Genomic DNA, 17,284 nt, shown 5'->3' with positions numbered 1-17,284 from the left:
ATTATAATCACCTAGATTTTTCTCTTGATGCCCCATGAGTCATCATTATCACTGTTTTTATTTCACACAAAAACTTACTGTACTAAATGAACATACCTATTCATGATCTGTTCTACTTTATAATAAAGATCAATCATTGAGTTGCATGGTCAAACTTAGTGCCTTTTTAATTAACTTATTTAATGAACTTCAAGTGTATTACAAACCATTTGTCAGCTGTAATAAAGCTCAGGCCTGGTTCATAAATGTATGCATTTGACCTAAAATCAATAAAGCATTTGTGGAAGTAGAACTTTCTGTGGGACTTTTTAAGCATATTACACTCAATATAACTATTAATAAATATGCTTCTGAATTTGTACTTCATAAATCCATCATTCCATTTCTTTCTCATATTCTTACAAATTCTGGTTAAGAACAGTATAAGAAACCTTGTGCAGCTGATACTTTAAGGATTGATTCGTACTTTGAAGCATTGGCATCTTTATATGAAGGATTGATGTATTTTGCACATGGTAGTGTGGTGAATAATTTTAAATTATATTAATAATTCTGCGAGTTGGTGTTTTGAAAACACATTAGAACCACACGTTAACTCCATTGAGATTTTGTAGGATCAGCTAGATTGTAACGTGCGTGTGAAGTGCCAGTCAAGACAGTCACATCTATGGCAAGTGCTACAGGAAGTGTGGGGTGAAATGTCACCGGAGTATCTGGACAGACTGACAGCTACAATGTCAAGGATCTGCAAAGCTGTCATTGCTGCATTGATGAGGATTTTTTGATGAGTAGTTTAAGAAGTTAACATAATCTCTTATTATAATTTTTTATATTTGGTAATGTTATACATTTCTAAATCATTCCTTTAGGAAACATTTCTGTTTAAACATGTTTAGAATCATTACATTGCCTCACATGTTGATTCAAATATTTTTTGTGAATCATACACTTATACCTTCAAAGACATAGTTATATTATATAAACATAAAGAACATAACTCTCTTAAATATATAGTTATTATTATAATATATGTATTATAATTTTTTTTAGATAAATACATTTTGCATTTATGTTTCCTGCCGCGCTCACTCCAAACACTGGCTTATAGCGCCACCGTGTGTTTCGGAGGAGAATATTTATTTATTTACTCAATGGGTCTGCTGGGTAATTTTTGTCATCATCACATACTTGAATAGTCATTGCGCCATAAGACAAAACCAATCAGAAGTTATGATTTCAAGGCAGTTGCATCTGTTGGTGGCATGCTGTCTTTTTGCACACGAGTGATTGGCATGTAAGCATAAAAATTAGGTGATAACTGAAATCAAGTCTTTGAGAAAATATATTGATTAATGAATAGGTTGATTTTTCATAACAACACAGAGCACATTATCACACCCAAATATAAATATCTTGTATTTTTTGTATTATCTTGTAATTTTGTATGCGTTTATACAGTATAATAATTGGGATACCTTCTGTTATTTTCTTATTTATCAAACAAGTCAAGAAGACATTGGATTGACCAGAGTTAACCCCCTTAAAACAGAATATTGGAGATGTTTACAGGGTCAGTTGCATGCAGCATTTGTGAGTGTCAACATATTACGTGAAACTGTTAACAGCAGCCCTGCATGAACAAAAGTATGAAAATGAGCAGGAAGCAAAAGGGGAACTGGGTAACAAGAGTCCTGTGGTAGGGTGGAGTTTTGTCCACTGCTGATCACATTCACAGTCTGGTTTAATAACCCGCATTCTATCTAAGACTGGTCTCATCCTGGTGCAGGATCACTGGTGAAGAAAACTGAGGTAGGAATGCTTAGCTTTCTTTCATTGTTGAAAACGGGTTGCTCTATCAAGAAGTACAGTCATTTGCCAGGGATGAAGTGCAAGCTGTGACCCTAGACTGTAACTGGGCAGACAGTCAATAAAGTTGTTTCTCAAAAAGAAAGTTCTGTATATAAATAAGTTCTGTAATGGATAAAAGCATGCTTGTCTTAATTTGGAATATTTGAGAAATGAGGACTTGAGAGAGTGAGAGTCACTCCAATGTAGTATCTTTTAAAGGATTAACTAATCCGTTTTAGCTCCTCTTATATATTGTTTCCTTTGAGCAGTAATTATATTTTTGTCCTTGAGCCCTCTTTACTGTTTAACGATCATATTTCATGGTCTCTGAAAGCAAATCAACATTCCAGAACTGAATTAAATGAATCATGCATGCCAATTGGTCTTTTACAAATGAGTAACAAATGGCTTTGCAACATCAAGTTTAATTCACAGAATAGACATGTATATATACTGTAATAGTACGCAGTTATACAGCCAGAGGAAAAACTGATTGTGAAATGAATTTGCACATGAAAATAGTCTAATGTATGTCCTTTACACTTTTACCTTCTCAGACCACACTGTTACTGCATTATGCAAATACAGTTCCACAGTCCATCACTGAACAGTGGTTAAAAGGCATTATTACAAGGTTTCAGAACATTATTAATTGGAATCTTTGGCATGTATCTTCAGAGCAACTATATACAGTAATTAACATGTAATATTAACCAACATAATAATGTTAATTTGATCTTATAAATAAGAAGAAGAAATAGGTCATTAATAACATCAATGTAAGAGAATGCAAAACTGAGTTAAACTGGTGCGTGCTGTAGTGTAGCTTCAATAATGTCAATTTGTTTTTAGCATCGTTAAGTGCTCATACAACATTAAAACAATTGTATGTTCACAATAGGCCTTATAGGTTATATTAAACATGAGCAGAACAAATTTAATTTAATTCAAATTAATTTATGTTCTTACAGTACATAAAGTGTCCCATTGGATTGAATGTGCAAAATATATGTAAGGTTTTATGAATGATTTACACAAATACATTCCGCTTTTGTTTCATTAATAAGGCCTATTGTATGCAGTTTGCTCCTACATATCTTTTTGCAAATTTTTCAAGACTAAATGCTTGAGATGCAAGATATAATGAGCTAATATGCGATATCTTATGCTTTGCATTTACACAACACAATGAAAAGTGTCCATTTTGTGGGGATATCAGTCTTGTACAGGAATGCAAATACAAATTCAAACAGACATTCAAATCAGGGGCAGATCTAGAAATGTTTTTAAGGGGTGGCAAGGGAGCAGCATGCAGACTATGAGGGGTGGCCAAACGAAAGCAAGCACCCATGCGTAGTTCTTATGCAACATTGCAACAAGTACTAGTTCATTAAAAGTAACAAGACATTGTCCATTAAACACGTCAACGAATTATAAATGTTCCTTGGCTTGACATTTAGAACCGGCAATCTGGACTAAACTTCACTACCTTTGTTAAGTGTACCCATGGATGGAATATGCATGCATATCCTGTTATTCTGCTAATACAGTCCTGTAGGCCTATTGCCTTTGTAACAGCTAGAATAATCAATTTGAAAGCAAAGATTAACATGAATATAGGTGTAAATAAAATTAAACTGTACAGAAAATTGTATTGTGGGGGAAGTACTGCAAAACTCGTGAATATTAATAATGTTATGCATAGTAAAATATTCTTTTAAATTACACTGGCAGCCAAAAGTTTGGAATAATGTACAGATTTTGCTGTTTCAGAAGGAAATTGGTACTTTAATTAACCAAAGTGTCATTCAACTGATCATAAAGTATAGTCAGGATATTACTGATACTAAAAACACTATATCACTATTTGAAGAAAGTCATTTTTGATAAAATCTAGACAGGCCCCATTTCCAGCAGCCATCACTCCAACACCTTATCCTTGTGTAATCACGCTAAATTGCTAATTTGGTAATAGAAAATCACTTGCCATTATATCAAACAGCTGAAAGTTATTTGGTTCATTAAATTAAGCTTAACAGTGCCTTTGTGTTTGTTTTTGAGTTAACACAGTATGCAATAGAGTGGCACGTCTTAAGGTATTAGGTCAAAAATGGCAAAAAGAAACAGCTAGAATCTCATCAGTCAATCGTTGTTTTGAGGGTGTACAATGCTTGAAATTGCCAAAGAACTGAAGATTTCATACAAAGGTGTACACTACAGTCTTCAATGACAAAGGACAACTGGCTCTAACAAGAACAGAAAGAGATGTGGAAGGCCACATCTAAACAAATGAACAAGATGACCAGTACATCACAGTCTCTAGATTGAGAAATAGTTTGACAGCTTCATTGCTCATTGCATCGCTCAACACCAGTTTCATGTACAACAGTAAAGAGAAGACTCATGGGTGCAGGCCTTATGGGAAGAATTGTTATGAAAAAGCCACTTTTGAAACAGAAAAACAAAAAGAAAAGGTTAGAGTGGGCAAATAAACACAGACATTGAACAACAGATAATGGGAAACAGTGTTATGGATCTTAACCCCATTGAGCTTTTGTGGGATCAGCTAGACTGCAAGGTGTGTGAGAAGTACCCAACATCTATGGCAAGTGCTACAGGAAGTGTGGGGTGAAATGTCATCTGAGTATCTGGACAAACTGACAGCTAAAATGTCAAGGATCTGCAAAGCTGTCATTGCTGCACGTGTTTTTTTTTTTGTTGAGAACTCTTTGAAGTAGTTTAACAAGCTCTGAACATTTGTTTCAAATTGTAATCGTAATATTTCACGTTATTAATGTCCTGACTATACATTGTGATCAGTTGAATGCCACTATGGTGAATAAAAGTACCAATTTCTTTCCATAAGAACAAAATCTGTTTTGGGATTTTGTTAATCAGTAGATGATTACATAGATCATCACTCTGAAATTCAGACAGCGACAACCACAAACTCTACTCCAGCAGCGGGAACCCAGAAAAGAAGTCAATATGTGCCTGAGCATTTGTCAACGAGGTGACAGCTCACAAACAACCCTCTCCCATAGCACAACCCAGCCATGAAACACTCAGTTTATATAGGGAAGAAACTCACTGGTGAGCCCCATCAACAATCAGCTCACCTGGTTACCACACACCTGAGAGTGATTAAGAGAGAGTGAAAGAAAAATACAACACACACACACACTACATACACACAAACAATAAACCGAGAAGGTCATCACAAGGGGGGACATGGAAAAGTGCGTGAGCTGCGCCAAAACTGCTTACACTTAACGACACTGATAACAGTCGCAACTAACACTTATCATAATATTCAAAATAAAAACATATCCAGCGCTGGATCGCCAGTCAAAACACACACAGATGAAATTGAAACTCCTCAAGAACTGGAGGTGTCTCATCTGGATTAAACACATACCTGACGACAGCTATTTCAAAACGTGGTGAGGACACGTCTTACCCGTCTCAACCCATAACTGACAGCGATGTCTAATAATCATTCAGTGAATCCTTGGAAACAACTGAGAAATTAATCTTTTACCTCTTTTTCTCCACATATTTGTCATTGTTGTTAATGAAATAAGCTGATCAACCTTTGAGAGCCCAAACACTTTACTCGTGCTGCAATAGTTGGTTGGCAATTGGTCAATGCTGTGATTGGCTGCTGCTGTAAACAATCACAGGATTGGTTGCTGCTGTAATCAGTCACCCCATGGATGTGTATTTATTTGTGCGTTTGTTGAGCTTTGAGGCAGTTTGGCATGAATAAACCCAAACACAATGTCAAAATCAACTATAACATACTTAAATGTATATTTGATACATTTGGATATTTATCCTGGGGTGGCCGATGTGGTGGCAATGCTTTTTCTTAAAGTTTTATTTGCCACCCGATGCCACCCGAGTAGATCCACCCCTGATTCCAATGAAAACATTTACTGTTCATATTCTACAGCCCTTCATCACCATTATTCATTAACCTATGGGGCATTTTGTAGCCAATGTCCTATTTTATAGGAAATGTGTATTTACTGTATGGTAAAGGTTTTCCTTCATCAGTGTACATAATAGTACTAACATGTGACATAAGTAACATTGCTTAAAATACTGTAGCGTATGAAGTGTTGCGTTTGAGTTTAAATTAGCCATGTGAATATGCAGAATATGACGCACAGAAGTATAGATAAATTGTGGTCTAATGTGGCAGTCTATCTTTTGTCCTGTTCCCACCCTCATAGCATCAGCAATACACACCAACTTATCACACAGGAACCTTACAGACACAGGACACTCTAGAAGGTTCCTGTTGCTCAACATTACTTTTTAAATAACACAAAGTGACACGTAATTCTACCCACTCAACACCAGTTTCATGTACAACAGTGAAGAGATGACTCAGGGGTGTAGGCCTTATGGGAAGAATTGCAAAGAAAAGCCACTTTTGAAACAGAAACTGGAAAATAAATTTTTAGAGTGGGCAAAGAAACATTGGACAATAGATAATTGGAAAAGAGTGTTATGGATCTTAACCCCATTGAGCTTTTGTGGGATCAGCTAGACTGTAAGGTGCATGAGAAGTGTCCAGCAAGACAGTCACATCTATGGCAAGTGCTACAGGAAGTGTGGGGTGAGATGTCACCTGAGTATCTGGACAGACTGACAGCTAGAATGTCAGGGATCTGCAAAGCTGTCATTGCTGCACGTGGAGGTTTTTTTTGTAGTAGTGAAGTAGTTTAAGAAGTTCTGAACATTTATTTCAAATTGTAATCGTAATTTTTCACGTTATTAATGTTCTGACTATACATTGTGATCAGTTGAATGCCACTATGGTGAATAAAAATACCAATTTCTTTCCATAAGAGCAAAATCTGTACATTATTCCAAACTTTTGGGTGCCAGTATATTCAGTATATTCTCAAAAAACTTGAATATCATGGAAAAGTCCATAATTTAATTCAAAAAGTGGAACTATCATATATTCTAGATTCATTACACATCAAGTGAAATTCATTTTAATCTTAATGATTATGGTTTACAGCTCAAGGAAATCTAAAATCCAGTAACTCAAAATATTAGAATAAAGAATTTATAATAGAGAAATGTCGACCTTCTGAAAAGTATCTTAATTTATGCACTCAATACTCACAACAACATTGATGCAACTTCCCTCTGACTTAAATCGTGTCTTGAAAGTCAATGGCCTTGCATGATAAACAAGGTCTTTAAAACCAACATGTGTTCAACTGCAGAATCCAACACCAAACCTACCACAGTGTCAGGTGAAGAGCATGTTTGAAACTGTAGTGAAAACTGCAGAAATTGCTTGGAATTTGCCAACAGTGCTTTATTAATATACAAACTCACATATAACATGGCAGCAATGTTCATCTTTGACAAAGAGAATACAAGTTATAGCGATGAATGTTTTGAAGGTGTTAAAAGGAGGTGGTGGTGACAGCAGATGAAACCAGGAAATGATCTGAAGGTGTTTAAAATAGGCAGTTGATTTTCTCTACCACAGAACGCAGAAGACAGCATTTAATGACTATGTGAGAGAAGCAGACTGCTTTTACAGCTTTTTGTGGAGGCATTGAAAGTAATGAGGAACAGAACTAACTGAGGTGTTGTTTTAGAGGACACTGAAAGACAGGTAATTTATTAACTGCATCTCTGCACTAAAATCTGATAAATTGCCACTTTCCCTTATTTTGTGTTAGAAAGTAAAAGATCTGTCAAAAAAGGGGGAAATAAGGGAAAATATGGGATAATCCATATTATCCTTAAAAAATAAGTATTCACTGTAGTCTTTATTGTTTCATTTTAATATGTGAAGTTTTGCAACTAAGTTAGAGATTGCAGTGCAAAACAAAAGCTGTGTATAGTTAAAAGATTCTTTAGCAAGGTCATTAAATGATTAACAAATTTTTTTTTTTTTTCTCGACACACAAACTTCTCAACCTGCCCCATTTGCTAGAATAAATGGCACCCTTGTGATGTTTGTTTAATGTTTAGGACGCTTGCCCAATTTATAGTGTGGTTTAATAAGATTGGAGGTGTACTTTCTATACATATCACCATCATGTTAAAGTATCTATACAAAGATTATTGTTCAGCTCTTGTTATGGGAATAAATCTAAGATGCAGGCCTTTAGTGGAGCTCATTTAGGAGCAAAGGATGTAAACGTTCAGTTTTGGGTTGTATTGTAGATCGTGGAGAACACAAGTCGAGAACCTGATATGCAATTACAAATGTGAGAGGCGGGTTCAGAGGCTACAGCGGAGCAGGAAGAAGTATTCAAAGGAAGCAAATCATCTAAAGGAGGAAATATTGGCAACAAAGGATGTCATTGACAGTGTTAGGAGGGCACATGCAAACCATTTCTAATCAGACAGCAACCTGGATCTGTTTTATTTAATTTTTTTCAGTAGAGAACTGTTAAACAAGATAAACATAGATGTAGCATAACATCCTATAATAAACTAGTTTTAGTTAGGCCAACATTTTTGAATATTGGCATTTGGAAGCAGAGAGATTTTGACGGCAGCGGACATACTGTCATAAACAAATGAATTTCCTTTAAATATTTGAATCTTTTTGTAGCATTCTTTATAATCATTAACAAACATATATTACAATACTACAGAATTGCTCATCGCTCTAAGGAAACTTACATGGAGTCCTGTCAGCTTACTCGAACATGTTCAACATGACAAAGTTTCTCTTTTTTGTTCCCTTCCAGAAGATTACATTCCATTTAAATGATCATGCCAGACAGCATTCTGGAGGAGATTTTTATAAAACGATCCCAGCAAAAGAAGAAGACCTCACCTTTAAACTTCAAAGAGAGGTTGTTTGTCCTCACGCAGGATAAGATATCATACTACGACTATGACATTGATAAAGGGGTATGTATGACACTTAATATTTCATTGAGAAATATTGATGCAGTTAGGATCAAAGGGATGTTTTGATTTTGACTTAGTCATTGAGTAATATACAAGAAAGGACATACTTGGTTCTAACATGCTAACTACTATGACAATAAATCTAACCAGTCAACAGAATTTTTGGGCTTTGATTATATTATAACGTATCGCTCCCTTTGACTGTTTAGAAAAGAAAAGGGCTGAAGGGCTATGTGGATATTGAAAAGGTCAAATGTGTGGAGGTTGTGTTACCCGAAGACAGCGCACCTACTGAGCGACTCTTCCCATTTCAGGTGGGTCTCTATAAATACAAAGAACTCAGCTCAGTTCTACATGTACTCATCCAGCTTCTGTGGAAACTCTATCTGATCATATCATGAACATGTCTAAACATTTTAATGTGCTGTTTAGCAGTCATGCCAAGACAATAAATGTTTACTGTATAATTACATTACTGTCAGTTCCACTTGCCTCATTTAAAGTGCACTCTGAAATGTTTCGTTGGTGTCGTCTTGGACCTACATTCACACCTAGGAGTGTGGATCCAGCATTATTTAAACACAATCATTTATTGTATTAATTGATAATAGCCATTATATAATTTCACTATCCACAGTCAGCCATGATTAATTTAATCCATGAGAGAAAGTGTACAATAACAGGGCTGTTACTGAGATTTAAGCCAGTAGTTTTAAGATGGTCATGTGATCCTAACAAGCCAGCCCCCATGATTAGACCCTGTCCATGTAGCTTTCACAAGGTTAACGATATGAATGGAGTCTTTATCTCATGAGTGTGCTTAGGATTTTATCCTTCAAAATGGCTATAATAAATACAGAGTGCACCTTTGATATCATTGTATTGGCTTCTTCTTGCCCTCAAATTCATATAATGCTTTCCTTTTCAAGTTGAGCTAAGTGTGGTCAGTATCTCAGCTATACAAAAAAAATGGCAAAGAGCATTAGCTGTCTTGAAAATATACAGTAGGCTAACAGCATGAAGTTTAAGATCCCATGAACATAAAAAATATGCCTTATTATTGGGCTGATAGATTGTAAGTCGAAAAGCTCCTCAGGCTTTCAACCATGAGACTGACAGTGACAGTAACAGAAGTGAAACTCTTTCTCTTCAGTGTCCAAAATCAGAGGAACAACAGCATTCAACAGGTGCTGACACTGTAACTGTGTCAGACAGAAAAAAGAACTGAACCTAGCTTCAGCAACTTTAGCTCAAAAAGTGAGATTTCTATCAGATTTTCTGACAAAAAGAACAAGTGGCAGGAAATGGATGGCTCTGCAAACTACAGAATTTCAGTTTCAATCAATTGACAGTCAAATGACTGACTATTAGTATTAAGAGTTTTATGCCATTATATGCCATGGTATTTATGTTAGTATAAGTGAAAGCCTTTGTGAATGCTATGAAACCTTTAAAGAAACACTAAGAAACTAAACACCTTTAAGAAACCAAAAGCAATAAACAACCATTGAGTAAATGAAGCTCCCAAAGAAAGAGGAAACATTTGGCAACAGTAGATTATGTTGAAATACTCCTAGCAGTTGATTCATCTATAGATTGAAATCGTATACAACTAACACATTTTTTTTTCTCTCACACAGATAATATATGATGAAGGTCCCCTGTATGTATTTGCAAAGTCAGATCAAGTTCGAAAGCAGTGGATACACGAATTAAAGAATGGTCAGTATGTATTGAGGTCATTATCACAAAGTCCAACAGTCAAATGAGTAAGCCGCCTTTATGTGGACTACATTAGAGGAAAGATAAGGAGAAAAGTATGAATGCATAACACATAATTCAAGTCCTATGCAAAACACAGTGTTGATTCAATGTAAATAACTTTGGGGGACTGGGTATGCGAGTAAAGACGCTGACTACCACCCCTGGAGCACGAGTTTGAATCCAGGGCATGCTGAGTGACTCCAGCCAGGTCTCCTAAGCAACCAAATTGGCCCGGTTGCTAGGGAGGGTAGATTCACATGGGGTAACCTCCTTGTGGTTGCTATAATGTGGTTCGCTCTCGGTAATGCACTCAACAAGCCATGTGATAAGATGCGCAGATTGACGGTCTCAGACGCGGAGGCAACTGAGATTCGTTCTCCACCACTCAGTCACTATGCCACCACAAGGACTTAGAGTGCATTGGGAATTGGGCATTCCAATTTGGGGAGAAAAAGGGGAGAGACAATTTTTTAAATAACTTCACATGTACCTGTCTTAAAGTGGTAAGGTTCAACAAAGACTTGATGCAGAAGTACCACCCCTGCTTCTGGGAGGATGGAATGTGGAAATGTTGCAAGCAGGAGGTTAAGCAGGCCATGGGTTGCAGAGTGCTGGAGACCAAAAATGGAGGTGTGTAAAAACAAAGAGCAAAAATATATTACCATTTACATTTCTTTGGTAGACCCTTTTTATCCAACTTACAGTGCATTCAAGATATACATTTATTTACTACATGTATGTGTAATCCGATTTTTCATGTTCCCTGAGATTGACCCCATTCTTTAAAATTACTGACAAAACCAGTACCTCTTAAACATTTTTGCATCAATTCAAAAGTGTTTACCATTTCTTCTAGAATTACTCTGGCATTACTACTAGTGTGTTGTGCGAGCAATCTCTGAGACATGGGTTCTGGTTCCATGGAAACCAAGAAGTAATTACGTGCACATAAACACTGATGAGCATGATTTTGAGGTGGCATTTTCACCCTTAAAGAACATTTTTACTCCACTGATTGTTAGGCTTAAAATTGAGATTTGGGTTAGAGAGTAGGGTTAATGAATATTAAATATAAAATATGCATTCCAGTTGACTGTACTTCCAACTTTTTTCACCACCTTGTGTGCATTTAACCTGGAAATTGGTCAACAATGCTTTCAGATTTAGCCACTGGCAGCAGTGGTTTGAATTTTGGTAAGCACAGACCAATTTCAGCAGCAGAACTTTTAAGGTCCTGTCACAAAATGTACAATGTTATCAGTCTGGGGAATCAACAATGCATGGTCTTTGCATTGCTGGAACCATGTTCTACCACTTGTGCTACAGGAAGTCAGTACCATTGTACTTGAACACAACACCATCTCTTGGTCATTTCAGCTCTAAATTATGCTACTTATTTTGTCATTTTTGCAATTTTCACACTCCTTTCTCTGAATCTGACCATAGATGAGCCAAATTCATCTGTCACAGGACAGATCAAAGTCTAAAAGACCCGATTTGAGTCATAATACAAAGTAGAATTTTTACAAATTGTGTACTTACTTTGTTTTGCATTTAGTTAATGCTAATTAAACACCAATCTTATTCATTTAAAAAAAGTCTAAATGTGCCACTCTTCCTCTAAGGGTTTCCAAGCAGAGGTTCCAGGAAGCGTGATTCCAGGAAGCCTCTTCCACCAACACCGCCTGAGGTTAGTCAACTCTCTATCCAATCGACGGCAGTACATGCATAGTGCAGCATTAGATTTGCTTGAGAACTGATCTGTGTTCCCTTCCTGTTTTAGGAAAAGTCATCCAGACCACTACCCCCCCAGCCACCCACGCCTGCAGGCTTTAGTGTGGGCATGACTGTTATAGCTGAATATGAGTACACACCAATGGCTCCCCATGACTTGGAGTTGAGAAAAGATGAAGAGTACACACTTTTAGAAACCAATGATACTAACTGGTATAAAGCTAGAGATAAGTACGGGTAAGAGACTGCACCATTACTGTGTGAACTATTGTTAACTAGCATAAGTTTTAATCTTAAGTGTTTACTAGTACAAGCAATCATACTGTGATGTAGAAATTAAGATTTTCCAAATGTTGCAAATGTGAGAATGTATTAAACTCTGCTTTGGTTGCTACCACAATCTTGTGTGGGTGCTATCAAATTATCAGGGGAAATGTTTACAGGCTGTATGTGAATAGTAGTCAGGAGTAACTAGCTGTGCAATCAGGGCTGCATCCAAATTACATGTCCTGTCAGATATAAAAAGAAATACTATATCATACTGATCTCCTACACTGTTTACAGAAATGAGGGCTACATCCCAAGTAACTATATTGCTCAAGCCTTGAATGGATTGGAGAAATATGAGTGAGTATACATTCAAGAACACTGACAGCTACAGCTACACTAGTTGATATGAACAATCATCAACATACCACAACCACAAATGTAGGATGTTTTGACTCATGCACTTAAGTTCATGTCACGTAGAGCCTCAAATGACTAGATTTGTCTCAATGTCTTATAGCTGGTACTGCAAGAACATCAACCGAAGTCAAGCAGAGAATTTACTGAAAACAGAAGTAAGTATAGAGCCTTGGTGCTAATCAATAATTTGAATGATTTATCAGCAACTATTAACATCTATTATTATATTACTATCTATATCTCGGGACTGGCCCTAAGGGCCTTTTCTGACCATTTTGGTGCCATAGGCAGTATCCCTGTTAGCACCTGGTATGGGGGTGGTTGCTTTGGTTTTGGAAGTTGGTGGCCTCCTCATTTGCGACCCCACAAGCTTGTGGCGCCCAAGGAGACCGGCTAGTTCCAGAATGACTAGAAAAGATCCTGTGTGCCCTGTTCTCCAACTGTATGATTATAATAAAAATACATCCGTGCTTTTAATGTACAGTGGCCCCAAAGTATTTGTACACTTCCGTCACACTTAAAAATATATTCATTTAATTGCATTAGAACAAAATATTAAACCAAGCACCCTTTGCAAACAAATGGTGGCAGACCTTTTTCAGAACCAGAGAGAGTCCAAATACCTATTTCTCTTAGCTTTATCATATAAAACCTTTATAAACTTTTGTGAAATATTTTGCTTGATAAATGTGCTTGTGCTATCTTTAAAATAAATTCCACTGGTTCTGACATTTTTAAAACATGTATTATTATGCTAATTAACATAATTATATTTTGGATGTTTTGATTATTTGTAAGTGCCTTTAAAGCCTTTAAAGTGTAACTGTATTCTGTATGCATATGTATTGTATAAAATATACAATATATGTGTTTACTGTAAAAGAAGATAGTATAGTATACATACTATATAGTATAATTACAATTCTGTCTTTAAAAAATAGAATAAAGATGGTGGTTTCTTGGTGAGAGACTCTGGAAAATACACTGGAAAATACACTGTCTCTGTCTTCACCAAGGCTGGTGGGTGAGTATGATTTAGCCTCTTCAGACCATTTGTTATGCAGGTTAAAGTCAGCATATCAAAAGCAGAACAACACTAAAAGTGGAAAATTGACTACAGAGGAAGAGAGATGTAAATGACTCCATGCAAAACTAGGATCGGTCATATCACAAATCAACATCCCCAATGTGTAAATGGTCAAGGGACTTGGCTGTTCCTTTCTTAAAATTCTATATAAGATTTAATCCCAAGTGATTATTTGAACCTGGCAGTAATTTCTTTTCACTCTGTAGGGAGAGTGTTGGCAGCTGCAGACACTACAACATATGCATCACCACACAAGGCCAGTTCTATCTAGCAGAGAAGCACAACTTTATCAGTATCCCAGAACTTATCAATTACCACCAGCATAATGCAGCAGGTAAATTGTACCTTAACTGTGAATGTGAATACACAATGACAAATTATGGGTGTAAAAGTACTTAATGAGATAAAAAAAATATCTACTTCAGGTCTGGTGAGCAGACTAAAATACATTGTGTCAAATCGAGCTCAGCATGCTCCGTCCACCGCTGGTCTGGGTTATGGTGAGTTATATTTTGCTGTATGGTTTTTATGGATAAAACTGTTTAAAATGCTCAATGAACGGTGTTCTTTTTTGCATTCCAGGTGGCTGGGAGATCGATCCTCGTCAGCTTACATTTATCAGAGAACTTGGCAATGGGCAGTTTGGTGTGGTAAAGTATGGGAAGTGGCAAGGCCGTCATGATGTGGCCATTAAAATGGTCAAAGAGGGCTCAATGTCTGAGGATGACTTCATTGAGGAGGCCAAGGTCATGATGTAAGTAATTCCTTTTAAAGATTAAAGTGGTTAATACACTGCATTGTCGATTGTCAATGATTATATCCTACAGTATATCTATAATTCATGTGTTATATTCTTCTCTACGACTCTAGGAAACTCTGTCATGAAAACCTGGTGCAGCTCTATGGCGTTAGCACAAAACAAAGACCCATCTACATCGTCACAGAATATCTGGCCAATGGATGTCTGCTAAGCTACTTACGGGACGTCTTGCAGCACCCCTCTGGCATTCTGCTCCTTGAAATGTGTAAAGATGTCAGCGAGGGCATGGCCTACTTAGAGGCCAATCAGTACATTCACAGAGACCTGGTTGGTTTAACAAAAAGTATTTCATGCTAACTGGAATAGATTTGATATAGTTCTTTTAAAACATATATTAATGTTATGTGTTTTATTGTTGTTTATGTTTGTAGGCTGCAAGGAACTGTTTAGTAGATTCAAATGGAACCATTAAAGTGACTGATTTTGGATTGTCAAGGTAAGAGAATTTTATGCATTGCTGTACTTGTTCAATATTCACCATACAAAGTGCCCCTGTAACTGCTCTTCAGAGAAATAATTTAATTTCTGGGCTGCTGTTTTGCATTAGCTTCCCTGATTACATGCGTCCTGCTGTCATTACAGGTATGTCCTGGATGATGAGTACACCAGCTCTGCTGGCTCAAAGTTCCCTGTGCGCTGGTCACCTCCTGAAGTCCTCCTTTACTGCAAGTTTAGCAGCAAGTCAGACATCTGGGCATTTGGTGCGTCACTTCCAGCATAACTTTACCTTTTTTCAAAACTGTGGTGTCATTTTCTGTTATCTTATTTGTTTGACTTTTCGGTTATTTACAGGTGTTTTGATGTGGGAGATTTATACTCTAGGCAGAATGCCATATGATCGGTGGAACAATACAGAGATAGTGGACAAAGTATCTGCAGGTCACCGGCTTTATCGCCCACAGATGGCCAATGACAAAGTTTTTTCCATTATGACTAGCTGTTGGCATGAGGTACACAGGTTTTTAGCTGTTATTTGATCATATTTGCAAGTTTAAAAATGACAATTAAAGAGTTTGCCCTCTCTTTCTTTGTAGAGACCAGAAGAACGACCCACGTTCCAGGATCTTGTCATAATCATCAAGGATTTGCTCTTCAATATGTAATATTCATAACCATAGACAACTTCCCTGGATCCTTGGACATTAAGAACACAGTCCATCATATGCAATGGTTTTGTGTATGGGACAGCAAGAATCACTCAATGGCTTGTGTTTAAAATGTTGCAGTCTTTGGTTTGAGCCAAGAAAAATGGCGATTTGAATGAAATTTCACCCTTTTCCTTACACTTTCCTAAAGCTATGCTTTATTTATAAAATTCACTGTGCAAGTTTCATATCCATGTAAAAAGTTACTCTTTATTATATTAATACAACAATGAATAATAACCAGCAACAACAATAATAGCAATAGAAAATTCTGGATTTTATGCATTTCATGTACATAATGACTGTGTAGTGATTTTAATTGTTGATTTAACTGAGACTTGACAGTACAAAAACAATATGAGTAAACTTGAGTAATACCAAAGTAACAAAGTAGCACCTAATAGAAATCTTCCGGTCTTAGTGTGTAAATATTTCTGGAATTAAAATGACATCTCTTGTGGCTGAATTCTGTGGCATATTTAATATAAGATTACACTTTGTCCTTTAATTTAGCTGTTTAATAAAAAAAGAGTGGTTTCTAGTATTCTTGCTCCACTGTTTTATTTATTTATTTTTACTATACGTTATACAGGTTTCCCACACATTTCAAGGCACAATTTTCCAGGACATTTTATGTTGTAATATTTAAGCAAAAAAACAAAAAAAAAAAAAACACATGAGGCGTCATTAAAATTGAGGTTATTGGAGGTTTTGTTTTTTGTTTTTATTCCATAATCAACAGTTTAATTCGATGTAATCATTGAAGTGGTGTCTAACCAAATGAATATATTAAAACTTTAGTTATGAAAATATAATTATTTTAATTACATTTTTCAACTTAACATTCTATTAAAATTTTATAAAAACTTCTACAAAATCCTCAGCACAATCTGGAACAACACTGGAGATATTTTTGCCAAATGAGCACAACAGAACATAACAGATATTGCTTTAGTATTATTATTTAATTGATTTTAAACATTATCTTTTTTCCCATTTCACACGTTTTCATGGCCAAATGTAGTTGAGCCAAATGCCCCTGGTAGTCATAATCCACTCCTGCACATTAATCATTGCTCTTCACTATCACAAAAGTGACCGTTTATGGTTTCAAAATGGCGAATTTCTCTGAAAGGTGAGGAGTTCCATGAAATTATTATTATTATTTTTTTCATACATTTATTTATTTTGTGGAATTTGATCATTTTCCACGGCACACAGTGTTGGGAAACAATGCTATAGATAGGAAACTAAGTAAGAAGCTGTAATTTCATAAAAGCTATAACGTAAAAA

The 17,284-nt window shown here is 36.2% G+C and overlaps 1 protein-coding gene across 3 annotated transcripts; it reads left to right on the top strand.

Moving 5' to 3' along the window:
- The first annotated feature begins 1,677 nt into the window (after positions 1-1,677).
- LOC127663432 (tyrosine-protein kinase BTK-like) lies at positions 1,678-16,527 on the top strand. Of its 3 annotated transcripts, none has more exons than XM_052155027.1 (18): positions 1,678-1,809; positions 8,589-8,754; positions 8,964-9,068; positions 10,395-10,476; positions 11,020-11,148; positions 12,144-12,208; positions 12,302-12,489; positions 12,817-12,879; positions 13,040-13,094; positions 13,881-13,963; positions 14,233-14,360; positions 14,452-14,526; positions 14,609-14,780; positions 14,897-15,113; positions 15,218-15,282; positions 15,429-15,547; positions 15,639-15,796; positions 15,881-16,527. In XM_052155027.1, the coding sequence occupies exons 2-18, from the start codon at positions 8,608-8,610 to the stop codon at positions 15,947-15,949; spliced, it is 1,920 nt and encodes a 639-aa protein (XP_052010987.1). In that variant the 5' UTR covers positions 1,678-1,809; positions 8,589-8,607; the 3' UTR covers positions 15,950-16,527. The 3 variants fall into 3 exon arrangements, with proteins under 3 accessions (XP_052010987.1, XP_052010989.1, XP_052010988.1); XM_052155029.1 differs by having other exon boundaries at positions 1,704-1,809; positions 8,592-8,754; XM_052155028.1 differs by lacking the exon at positions 1,678-1,809 and adding an exon at positions 7,368-7,498.
- Positions 16,528-17,284: the final 757 nt, after the last annotated feature.

Source organism: Xyrauchen texanus, chromosome 23, assembly GCF_025860055.1.
Source record: "Xyrauchen texanus isolate HMW12.3.18 chromosome 23, RBS_HiC_50CHRs, whole genome shotgun sequence".
NCBI classification, from domain to species: domain Eukaryota; kingdom Metazoa; phylum Chordata; class Actinopteri; order Cypriniformes; family Catostomidae; genus Xyrauchen; species Xyrauchen texanus.
This window is presented reverse-complemented; position numbering and strand designations above follow the sequence as displayed.

Coding starts and splice junctions, on each gene's coding strand:
- LOC127663432 (XM_052155027.1), top strand. CDS start 8,608: ATGATCATGCCAGACAGCATTCTGGAGGAGATTTTTATAAAACGATCC. Junction 14,781..14,896: donor GAGGAGGCCAAGGTCATGAT/GTAAGTAATTCC, acceptor CTACGACTCTAG/GAAACTCTGTCATGAAAACC. Junction 15,114..15,217: donor AGTACATTCACAGAGACCTG/GTTGGTTTAACA, acceptor TTATGTTTGTAG/GCTGCAAGGAACTGTTTAGT.